At 43.3% G+C, this 12,558-nt stretch overlaps 1 protein-coding gene across 1 annotated transcript; it reads right to left on the reverse strand.

Moving 5' to 3' along the window:
- Positions 1-8,771, reverse strand: AMIGO2 (adhesion molecule with Ig like domain 2). Its single transcript, XM_041465702.1, has 2 exons — positions 8,633-8,771; positions 1-1,980 (listed from the first exon to the last, which is right to left on the reverse strand). The coding sequence occupies exon 2, from the start codon at positions 1,904-1,906 to the stop codon at positions 338-340; it is 1,569 nt and encodes a 522-aa protein (XP_041321636.1). The 5' UTR covers positions 1,907-1,980; positions 8,633-8,771; the 3' UTR covers positions 1-337.
- Positions 8,772-12,558: the final 3,787 nt, after the last annotated feature.

The raw sequence follows: 12,558 nt of genomic DNA on the forward strand, positions 1-12,558 counted from the left end.
TCAGCATGACTGGGTGTTGCATAGGGGTCAGAGTCAGCTGTGTGCACTGAGAGTGTCTCTAAACATGCACAAGAAATTGCTGTGTGTGGACCAGAGAGTAAAACCGAGGCTCAGCTTGCATTAAAAACATTCACAATAATGACAAGCTGTTTGCTTTTCCCGAACGAGCTATCACCGTTGCATGGCCCGTACAGAGAGGAGGCGCAGTTCAAGGACTGACAAAACATACCTTTTTTTAAAACATTTTATCTCTTTTTATTTGTTTGTCCTGATGGTTTGCTACAGGCAAAGGAGGTATTCAGAAATGGAACTGCACGATACAAACACAGGCAGCAAACTAAGCTGGCGGCATGAAAGGTGTATCTGAGAACACAGAGTTGACAGAGTCAGAGTCGGATTTTGTTCGAGTAGTTTTTAAGATACTCTCTGTAATGACACTGTCATTGGGGAACAGTTTTACTTTCCCATTCTGACTCTGTTTTGGTTCGTGCACAGGTTCCAGGAAAACCACCCGTTTTCCAGTGCTAGCCTTCTTCTCGTCGGCTGGCAGCTCTTGCGGCAGTGTGGAATTCAGTATGGATGGGTGGGCACTGCTTTGGTTCAGCTTCCTCTTCTTCTTTTTTGCCTTACATTGACACGGGCAGGGGGTCAGATAGAGATACAGCAGCACTAAAATAATACTGGCCACACAGGCAGCAAGGGTGGTAAAAGCTGTATTAAATGCTTCATGAGCGTGGGACCTGTTCACTGTGAAATTGCTAACATTTATTCTGACCTCTATGGTTTCATTTAATAGTCTTTTCTTATTTATTGCAATGCAGGAATACAGCCCTGAGTTTTCTAGCTGGGCATCTGTTATCTCCAGACTGCCATTAGGAAACACCTTGAAGTTATCGGTGTCCCTGTCTGGCTCCAGCAATCTATTGTCTGGACTAACCCAAACAAACTGTGTGCCCATATCGCTGATTCTGCTGTCACAGTGTACAATCAGCCTGTCACCAACCTGGGCATCATGAATAAACCCAAAGGCTTGGAAAGAGCTGTTGACGGTACTTTCAGAGCAATTCATAACGTTGTCGTGCAGGAAAGGCAGTTCATTATGACCTCTTGGGTCTGACTGCAACAAACAGCTGTACTCATTTCTGAAGTCCACCACTGAGCTGAAATGCCTTTGATACCAGAAGACTAGCATGGAGTACAGGACACAGTCACAATAGAATGGGTTGCCATGAAGATAAATTCCACTAAGTTGTTTGGCTGGCACTGAACTCAGGCGCTGAACAGGCATCGTCTGGATGTGATTAAAGGAAATGTCCAGCAACACAAGGTCTGTCAGTTTATGTTTTCCAACATATAAGTCCAGTGGGAAATGCGAGACCAAGTTGTAGCTTAGGTACAGTTTCTGTAATTTGTACAATCCTCCAAAGGCTAGAGACTCGATCTGTGCTATTTGATTGTTGTACAGCAGGAGAACCTCCAGCTCCTTTAGCTCCTGGAACACAGGGCTGCCCAGTGTTTTCAGGCTGTTGGATGACAAGTCTAGATACTTCAGATTCGGAATTGTGGAAAAGCTTCCAGTGCTAATGCTGCTAATGCTATTATGATTGACTATTAAAGCGTTCAGTTTCTCAGACAGCACTGGGACCCATTCAGGCTCCAAAATCCCAATTCTGTTATAACTCAGATCCAGCCTTTTCATACATTTATAAAGATTTCCTGGCACTCGAGTGAGGTTCTTATTAGTGCAGCTTACAATATCACTGGCACAGATGCAGGCTGCTGGACACATCCCCGGGGCACTGCCACAAACACTCACGGTGAAGACCAAGAGGCATGCAAGTCCTTTGCAGTTCACTTTGAAAACTCCAGTAGGTCGAGTAGGAAGTGTCTGCCAGTTTAAAGACATTGTCACTGTCTTTTAGCTGTCTCCCAGTGCTCCTTGCCACAGATCACTTGGTGCAGTTAGCTTTGCACTCCTTGCTGTCAAAAAAGGGATACAGAGGTAGAGCACGTTAACATTTACCATTCATACTCTGCATGATTTCTTATTCCTTTTGAAAAATACAGGGAGTTAATCCTTAGGGTTTCATACAATTAATGGTATAATCTAGTTCTATGGTGATGTAAACTTATCATTGTTTTATGTAAACACGAAATTCTGCATTCATGCGTAAATATACTTTAGATACAGTATTTTTTGTCTTCAAAAAGAATGCAACTATTCTTCAGTCTTTGACAAAGTAATGTAATTTCTGACAGTTCATTTAAAAAAAAAATTGGAAATGTTCCTCTGTGGAGCATGACTTGGCAATGGCATCCCCTACCTGTTTCCAAACCAACACAGATAGAATTCCCAGCAGAAGAAAGAAAAAGCTTCATCCTAAAATGTTTTTTTTCTTGTCAAGTGGGAAGCAGTTACAACATGCTTTTCTTTATAATCAGAAAATGTCACATTTTCAAGAAAAGAATTTTCTCAGCCTTTCTAGCTTTAAATGTCATATGAATTTCTTTCCTATTTTTTCTTTTAATTTAAAAGTAACCTACGGTTCAGGTAGCAACAGCCTATTTTGAAAGTTATTCAAGTTGTTCAATAACAATATTTTGTATTCTGCTTTTTCTACCTTGGCCAATATAAGTAATGAGGAAGAAATCTATAAAGTGCTTACCTCAGGCACAAGTTTTGGGACCATTCAATAAGGATGAGACAGCTTTCTCAAAACATAGTAAAGAAAAAAATATTTGCTCATATGTACATAGAAAAAACCCCAACCATACTCTTTTCTGAGAGTATTTTAGAGTCCATATTGTTTGAAACAGGGATGTAAGATTTGGCACAGTAGAGATTCTGTGCTAAGGGATAAGCTTATTACCATCTTCTGTACACATATAGCAGAGCAATAAACATTTTTGTTGATTCTTGCTCTCCCTAGTACCTGTTTAGAGTTTTTCAGTAAATTCACAGGTGAGTTCATCTGCATTGATTATCATCAACCCTTTAGAGTTCAGATGTGCTATTCAGCCCCCACATTATTGCACTCAAACTCATTTCTCCAGTCTCACCCACAGGTTGGAGCAGTATCTGAGCAGGGCAAACCCTGCAATGCCTGCTCTGCGCTGCTGATAGGGGCTATGGCCAGGAGCCTGTGGACAGTGGGATGAGGAGAAAGAAGCAGCCTCAGATGGAAAGGAGGAGAATAAAAGAAGAAATTGTATTCTCTGATGATGCAAGATGGACAAAGAAAAGATGAGCCTTGAGGGCAAAAAAATTAAAATCAAGACCTACATGGTGAAGGGCAGCAAGGCAGAGGGATAGTGAAAGAAGGGGAGAGAGAGAAGGGTAAGAGACACACAGGGAAGGAAAAGCAAAACCAGGGGAGGTGGATGCTAATGGAGCATCACTGTTACTAAAGAAACTGAGGAGGAGGCAGTCTGAGGATGCAGAAGTCAGTTCAGGCATATGAGACTGGAAAAGCAGATGAGAAGTGTGTAAAGGGAAAGAAGAGGTCTAAGCAGAAGACAAACAAGAGTTTCAGGAGGTAAGCCTTATAGCACACCTCTCCAGAGAATTTACATCTGCTACTTAAGAACTTAAGACTACCGATGCAATTAATTAATGTATGCAAAAAGCAAAAAATTTCACTCCTCCTCAGTTCTTTACTCCCCTCTTCTGTAACCCTCTGCCAACCTGTCAGGCTGCTGTCTTCTGTTGACAAATCTACTCTTAAGTCAAGTGGCAGAAGATGTGCTATGAAACTACAGAGCTGAACTTTCTAATGACCCATTAAAAGAAGAAATATGAAGGCAGCATGGGAGAATGGGACATATTTTTCACAAGAACTTATATATACATTGGCTTTGTTTGCATTCAAAAAAAACAAAAAGGAAAAAAAAAACATTAAGAGAATTGAAGACTGCCAAGTCAAATGTTCAAAACTAAAGTGTAAGAATTACATTTTTCTTTCCATTTTAGATTTTATATACAGTCCTTGGTTACAGGATTACTAAATTTTCCCCAAACCTTTCCTGACACTGTGCACAGGTTCTGAGGAAGAACAGGGAAAAGAATGGGTGATTACATCAAGAGCTTGATAAATCCTTATCCCTGAGAACTGCAGTTGTCCTAGCCTTTGCCACAAAATTCCTGTAAGATCAAGCAAACTATGTGAACTGGTGACTATTACAAAATAATGAACATATTACAGCCACAAGCTTGGCACTTATAAAATAAGAAACCTCTGCATGTTAAATTTGGGAAGGTCTGATCTGAGGAAGTGCTGAGCTGAGAGACAAAATGCTGTGACTCTATTGTGGCACTTCTGCACAGGGATTCCTTGTTTATACAAGGGATACACTAACATGATTTTAACTATAGAAATATTGTAAAAATAAATTGATTGGTTTGAATTAAAGTTTAATATTTATAAATTCTTCTAGGCTTTTAAAGTCTCCTGAAGCCTCTATCTGCATGGGGTTTTCAATGGAAAGTTAGGAATCCAGAGGAGTATTTTTTAACCAGTCCTAAGCTCCTTGCTTAGTTATTTTTGCTAGTTAAGTAGTCTATAGCAACAATTAATAGATCAAGTTCTTCTAGAGGGTGAGACCTATGAAGCATTAGAGAAACTGCCATCAAAAATCATTACGTACCACGGTGTGAATTTGGATGGTATACAGACATAAGGCACAATGAAAAAATCCTGGCAGATGAAAAAATTATTTAGTAGTCGCTCATTTAGTTAGTCTACTGTATGAAGCAAGGCATCTGAAAACTACATTACCATGAAAGCACACACCTGAGGACTGGATTATAAAGCATCCACAAAACAGGAGATGAACAGTTGCTGCAAAGGTTGCCTTCCCCACTAACGTGTGAAGCCTGATTCTGCAAGCTACGCAGCCTAATTTTTAATGTAACTACACTTGCAACAAGTGAATGGCACTTAAAAAAAATCATCTCCCATGTTGAAAATTACTGTGATCCTGGAGATACTCTGAATGGGATGTACCAGATCAATGTTCAGGTTTGTAAGGGTTTACCAAATTTAATACACTAGATAAGCTTGCATGTTTGCTTCTGTCCATGCCTATAATTATCTCACCAGAAACTCCAAGCTAGTCTGCAACCAAATCCCATGGGAAGACACAGACCAGTCACTGGTGTATATCAGCATAATACCTTTTAGTTCTAAGGAGCAAAAACAGTTTGCAAGGGCTAAAAATTGGATTGTCCATTTTCAAAGCTCACTGGAGTTGCAAAATGAAAACTGTTTCAGATAACTTGTCTTGTCTGTGTGGGCAAATCCAAATTATAGACATCCTAAACGTACCACAGAACATACAAGAATATTTAGAGAGAGTACTCTGATGAGCAGAAGCCTTCCTTTCCATGCCCAACACACATAGTGCCTACATTCCCAACAGGTTCTTTGCTCTTTTGGAGATTAGGACTGTAGAGCTGCAACCTGATCTTCAACATGTGTTCTGTATATCGACTGCACAAATTACCCAGGATGTTCTGCAAAGCCAAGCACGTTCAACATAAACATTTACAGGGTATGTGATCATTTGAACTTACTCAAAATGTCTGCATAAACGTTTCTGGGTTGTAATGTGTTAAGTGGCAAGAAGAGCAAAGCCCACAATAAGCCCTATATTAAAAAACCTGGCATTTTGTTTCATCCCAGTAACACTACTTCAGGTCTTAGAGAAGTCTTATTTTACAAATTTCAATATTGCACATTTTCTCAAGAGAGATATTGCTATTGAATACTATCAGCTAATGTGTGCCAACAGACTTTGGCCAAGCACTTCACCAATATTTCTGAATGGGCTGGGTAAACACCTTGTCTGATTTATAGTAAAGTGAAGGGCATGGTTGGGAGTTTTGCTCTTGAATTCTGTTCGAAGAAATAATTTCTTTATGACATTAAAGTGCAATATTTTAAGTTCAGTGCCAAAACCACATTACTCCCTGAGATTATTCATCTGAACAGTAATGGTGCACATGCTTCTTAACTGTTCAAGAAGAAAGGTGGGACATATCCTGCTATCATAGAGAAAATCCTCTGTGGCCAGGAACAGCAAAACTGACTACAACCAATCACATTCGAGAGAAGCTAAGGATTCGATTCTTGGTTTGAACTTTTTAATGTGTTTGTTCCTGTTTTTTGTTTATTTCTGAGGGGGTTGTTTGTTGTTTTGTTTTTAAAAGTAATGAGCACTTAGACCCACTTATGGAAAAGGGGACTGCTGGGCAACATACAGTCTCACCATCAGTTATCACTTGAAGATCAGCTAATGCCCTAAATACTCCTTTCTCCCTTTTCTGGGCTCTCTCTCTTACTAATATCTACAGCAGTTTTCTTATCCTCTGTAAGTACCTTCAGGCTTATTGCTGTTTCTCCAATGGAATCTGTACACCAAACTACCTCTCCCAGGTCATTTGAGACCTTGCTGAAAATCCTTATGTAGCACATCTCTTAATTTAAGCAGTGAATTGGACTGGAGATCACAGTTCACCTGAATGGTATTTTGCAAACACTACTATTAGTCTTTTCACTGTTAAAAAAATGGGATTGGTAGATGTTATTCTTACTGTAAAGCATTTTCCTATACATTGGTGATGCAAATAGTCCCACATCTGGCTGGTACTTCCTGCACAGTGAAAATGCAAGTATTTGCACATTACCCTGCTGCACTACTGCAGGAATAGTGTTGAGCCTCTAGAGAGATCAAGTACTCAAAAACATTAAAGACCTCTGTTCATCCACCAGAAGGTTCACACCATTCCTACATCCCCTACCTCCTTCTCTTGCACCACATCTGTGACTGTCTTCTCTTGAGTCTTGCCTCAGTCTCAGCAGCCCACAAGACATTAATACATCTCTGCACCTCTCACTGACCTCTGATGTCCACAAAGGTGCTCTCCCCCTATACCTGTTTACATATCAGATGAATTAGGGCTGTACTAGTCAAACACAGCAATACATGAAAAAAAAAAAAAAGATGGCTCAGGTGTTCATTTTCTCACAGCCCTATTTTTTTTCTGGCATGACATTTGACAAAGGCTCCTCATGAACTCAGAAGCAAAAGTGATTTTTAGAATGGGGTTTTAATGAATTATAACAACAACATTATACAAGTATAATTATTCATGCTTTTAGACTCCAACTTTATGAATCTTGTTCAAGTAGATGATACAGCCATTAATTACATATAGACATGGCATCCTATGCAATTAGTATTTTAAAAAGTTACATTTTTAAGGAAGGTCTGCATAAACTCGCATTCCTTACGAGTGTGAGATACTGTCACAGGAAATATTCAGCCACCTCACCTCAGTCTCCAGGCTCTACTCTGCCTTTATCCTACTCTGATAAAGTGGAAAAGGCATCCTGCATCAAATCTTCCTGACAGCTGTGCTCAGCATCTCTGATTCAACAGACAGATTACCCAAACATCGTAATCCATGAGATTTAGTGACATGATGGATTGAACAGCAAAAACTGTTGGTGAGCTACATCTGGGAGGCGTCTTGATACACTGGACTAAATCCCTGAACTGGGCTACACTGTGCTTGGTGCAGGACCTAACAGTGATGAAAAAACGGCTTTACATCATATTTGCAGCAAGCTGATCCTGAGATCAGCAAGGCAAATGGAGTGCTCTCTCCAGCCAGCATCTGGCCAGACCTCAATCGTGCTGAATTAGAGATTAATTTGTCCTAGTAACCTTAGCCAAATAAAATGATCATCTCCCACTAATCCCTCACTGAAGATTGAATTTCCTTGAAGAGGTATTTTTTTCTTCAAACATGATAACTCGATTGTCTTAAAGAAAACTGAGACACAGAACAACTGGTTGTCATACAACAGAGCCTCAGCTGGACTAATCAAGAGTCTCTTTACAGCAGTACCAGCTATGAGAAGTCAACATCTCTGCACCTCTTATCCCTCTGAGAGAGCACAAGGGAAATATGCATCAGTGAAAAAACAAATTCATCCCTTTTGCCATGTTACTTTGTAAATCAAGCTGCAACCAAGCTTCAACCTTTGCAAATTACTTCAGTTGCTAAGGAGATCAGCAAATAATTAAGAAAAAATGCAATGATAAGTGGCAGTGCCTATTACAGTATCACTAACCAGTCTCCAAGCAATGTCAGATCTTAGGAAAGTTTAGTTGCCCAGCGAAGGATCCTCACAGCCTCCAAAAATTTATCTGAGGGCTAAACTTCACAGAAACCCCCTTGCATACGATTTTTGAGCGGGTGGTGGGGGGGGCTGGGGGGGTGTCTCCTGCCAGTCTCACGGCGGGGACTGTCCGCTGCAGCCCCAGATTCCTATCGGCGGAGGGCAAAGTTTCGGAGAGTCCAGCGACCGAACAGGCTAAACCGGCATCGGACCGGGGGCACCCACAACCATTCCGAGGGGTCTCTGACCGACTTCCCCGGGCAGGCGCGGCCACCGCCGCCGTTCCGTGCGGAGGCAGGGACCGTGTCTCCCCCGCCCGCTGCCGGGCTGCGCTCGCCGCCGGCGGCCCCTCTCAGCCCCGACTCCTGCCCCTCCGGACGCTGGCCCCCGTCATACCCCGGCTCCCGGGGGGATGTCTGCTCCGCCACCCCGCCGGGCAGCGTTACCTGGAGCTTGCGATGGCCGCTTCATGTCCGGGGGGCGCGATGCCGGCCCCGCCGCCGCCTCCAGCCCCTGCCCCGCATGCTGCGCTCCGCTGGGCTCCGGGGGAAGTTGCGGGACGCCGGCAGCGCGGCAGCGGCTCCGCTGCGCTCCCCCGCGGACGCAGGCAGTGCTGGCCCGCTGCCCCCGGGAATGGAGCGGAGGCCCGGAGCTCGGCACCGGCGGCGGGTGAGCAGGGAAGGCGGGAGACTCCTAGTCACAGAGGCGACACAGCGGTTTTTATCCCCTCCTGCCTACGCCCTCCCGCTCTCCCCAGCCGCGCAGCACCCGACCCGACCGCACGCCGCTCGCCCCGACGCCCTCCCGGGCGCGTCCGCGGCAGCGGGACGGAGCCGTCGGTGCCCCGGGGGAGGAGCGCAGCGGCTGGCCCCGCTCCGCCCCTCGCCGCCCGGGGCTGCCGCGCTCCGCCCCGCTCCTCACCCGCCGCAGCCCCCGCCGGCCGCGGCCAGGCTCCGCCGCCCGGGTGGGCTCTGCCCCTGCGCTGCACCCAGCCCGGCCCAGCCCAGTCCGGCCCCGCCCGCCTGCAGCTCCTAGGCTCCCGCGCCGGGGGGCAGAGGGCCCGGGGAAGCCCCTTTTGCGGGGGGGCGCAGACGAAGACACGGCTCCTCGTTACAAAGGCGTCGAAACTCCCCGTGTGCGGGGATGGAACCGCGCGGTATTCCTATGGCGCGGATAAATGTAAAAGGCATTGTGCTAGCTCTTAGAAATCGTCCTCCCGTTAATTAAATGGTCAAACCCCACGGAAGCTCCGCAGTAAACTAAGCTTCGATCAGAGCAGAGGAGTCTATCAAATGATAAAAGGCGTTATCTAAAATTAATTGCCATGTAGAGGGATTCTCCTGACCATGGAATCTGGGGGAGAACTGCTGCAAATCAAATTGAGAAGTGTGACCAGATCATGAAGAGGCAAAGCTGCAGCTGAAAGTAAAAGAACACATTTACTTCTATTTCACACTGATTTTAACCTCTCCCGGCCAAGTTTCTCACGACGTCTCCATCATAATTTAGAGTAGTACCCTACATTTAGAGACTGAAACTGAACACGGGCTACTTTAGCAAATAACAGACATGGTGGATTTATTGTCATCCAGACATACACTTTATAGAACAGTTCCCAGCAAATGGGCTTGCATATTAAAGCTGCTGCCAATCACACTTTTCTTTTAAGGGCACATAGCAAAGTGGTTTTTAATATGAGGGTTTGTAGCTACATATAAGGCTAAAAGGCTCCTTGTCCTAGAATTCACCCTACAGGCAAACTAAAATTCTTTAGTACAATACAAGGTATATGTTAAAGAACTGATTCAATATAGATCAAAGCCTGGTGAGATATAGGTGATACTGCTGTTGATTTAAAAGACTTTTGGAGCACTACCTTATCATATCATTGTTCTTATTTTGTGCTGAATTTCTATGCAGTTAGGCTGTATAGCACTGAAGTAATTTTAATCTTGAGGTTATTGATTGAACACTGATTTGTTTCAGACTCTCCTCAGGAATATTCATTTAAAGAATATTATTAAAGAAGCATGTTGTCTTCATTTATACTAAACCATTAAACTTTCCTGATGACCTTGATATTACAAAATACTGGGTGAAATTTAAGTTGATCACATTACCAATACAGTCTGAGGAAGAGGGTAATCACTTTTGTAGTCTTCCTTCCTCAGCTTTCAAAACTGAAAATATTGAGCCTGAATTCTTCCTAAAGACTTATGGAATGAAAATTCCTTCTGTGTTACCATATGGAGTGGCTGTCCATTTGTGAGGTTTGTGCACACTTTGATTGAGGTAAACTAGTTTTAAAATACTAAGGATTTTTATTGTGCCTTGTTCATACCTCAGTAAGTGCGGGGAGGACTGGTAGGTACTTCTACTTGTAGCTAAGTTATTTAGATTCCAGCCATGAGATCTGGACATAGTAATAATTGCTCTGGGGAAGGCAGGATCCAGATCAAAGTGAAGTCCAATACTTAAGGCAATTAGAATTTTGATTTCCAATTTTATTTTTTCTCATTAATGCTGACTTGGATCTGCTTTTTATATTGGAGATCTTCAGGGCCCAGATGCTCAAAAAACTGATGGGAGTTGTGATCATCCTTTCATGAGTTGCTCAGCTTACAGAGAGAGGTCATCTGCCAATACGCAGACGTTGCAGAGAAATCATGATCAAGGGATGTATTGAGCAGTTTGAAAGGAGATCAGAACCATAGGATTCTTGTAAGTCTGGAAAGAACTGGTTGTGAGCCCAGCAATTCTTCATTCCCACTGATCGCTGACAAATTTGAACATGGCATGATGCAATCTAATTCTTTGTGCTATTTCACAACATAAAGGTGCTTCTGTCACTTGTTACATACTAAATGATAAGGAAGATTGCTTTTCAAAATCTAATTTGGATGAGAACAATTGGTATTTATCTTTGCTCTACCAAATAGCACTGATGTGAAAACAGTACCTCTCTGAAATCTTTGTTGATCAAACATGGGCACAAGCTGTGTGAAGCTGACAGTACATTAATTAGGGTGTGAAACTTCTCTTTTGATAATCTATACAAATGTAAGGTTTCTGGCATCACCAATAGAGATTCTTATTGCAGAGAATTGCTGATAGCTGTCTGCTCCTTCCATTCCATCAGGATCCTGCCTGTGTTTCCCTGCCCCTGCACTGAACTGTCTGTTAGAGTGGAAGCTTTTCAGTGCTTGCTTTCACATCCTGTGCAGTGCCAGACAAACTGATGGGGCTTGATAAGGTCTTTTAATAACAATATTTACCGTGTGATCTTGAAAGCCCCCACAAATACAGAAATGCCTCTAGTATCTTCAATATTAAGTTTCTTTATTAAAACAGCAAATTTATTACAGTTATATAATAAAATTGATCATTAAAAAACTTTTTCAAAAGCAATTTGGCTACAGGGAGTTTACAATACCTTCATCAACAAGCAATGTAACTACTGGGCTAGAGATTAACTAGGAGGGGGGTACTGAAAGCAAGAAATATCCTCCTCTCCTCTTACACTATGCTTCTGGCAAGGACATGATTTCTCTGCGGTAGTGCTCATGCAGGAATAGAGATTTCTTTATCACACAGTATAAGATATCACACAGTAATAAGGGTCAGAGAGTCATATTCCTTTTTTTGTGATTCCCCTCTCTCCATCCTGAATTAAGTCTCTTTCAGTGTAAGAGGGTTAGGGTTCCAGCCTGAGGGTTAGGGTACTTCAGTGAGCTGAAAGAGATGGCCAGCAGTCCCTCTGCATGAACTCTGAGTCCCCAGAAGAAGACAGGGATGCAAGTTGCACAAGGACTTAAACACAGATTTGTGAGTACCTGAAGGGAGACCTCTTCCCCCAGCTGGCACAAATATTTTCAGTAAAGTCCACACCAAACAGTTGGACAGCAACTCTTGGGCCAATCCCTTAGCAGCAAGCACGTGGGCCATGGATCCTGTCTGGACTTCACTGTGGGACACAAGCACACATGCTTGGTCTTGTCAAGGCTCTAACACTTTTGGCATGCCCTGAAGCAGAACATGTCCTCTGCCCTGTCTGTGTGACTGGGAATCTGCAATGCCTCAGGGGATGGAGAGAACAAAAAGCAGGTCTGGCAGGGATGGCTGTGGGAGACAAGTGTTTTAAGGCTCTTCTCAGATGATAAGAGAAAACTGTCACCTGAGAGTTGCAGTCCCTCTTAGGATAGTTTATTTGGTCTGTCTGAGATGAAGTTAATTTTAACCCCAGCAGCCCTCACAGTGCTGCTCTTTGCTTTGGTAGCTAGAAAGGGGTTTATAACACACCAGTGCTTTGGCTACAGCTGAGGAGCGCTGGCACAGCATCAGCCCTGTCTCTCAGGGTCTCCCTGCTCCATGA

The sequence above is a fragment of the Pyrgilauda ruficollis genome, unplaced genomic scaffold (assembly GCF_017590135.1).
Source record: "Pyrgilauda ruficollis isolate IOZ18807 unplaced genomic scaffold, ASM1759013v1 scaffold19, whole genome shotgun sequence".
NCBI classification, from domain to species: Eukaryota; Metazoa; Chordata; class Aves; order Passeriformes; family Passeridae; genus Pyrgilauda; species Pyrgilauda ruficollis.

Coding starts and splice junctions, on each gene's coding strand:
- AMIGO2 (XM_041465702.1), bottom strand. CDS start 1,906: ATGTCTTTAAACTGGCAGACACTTCCTACTCGACCTACTGGAGTTTTC.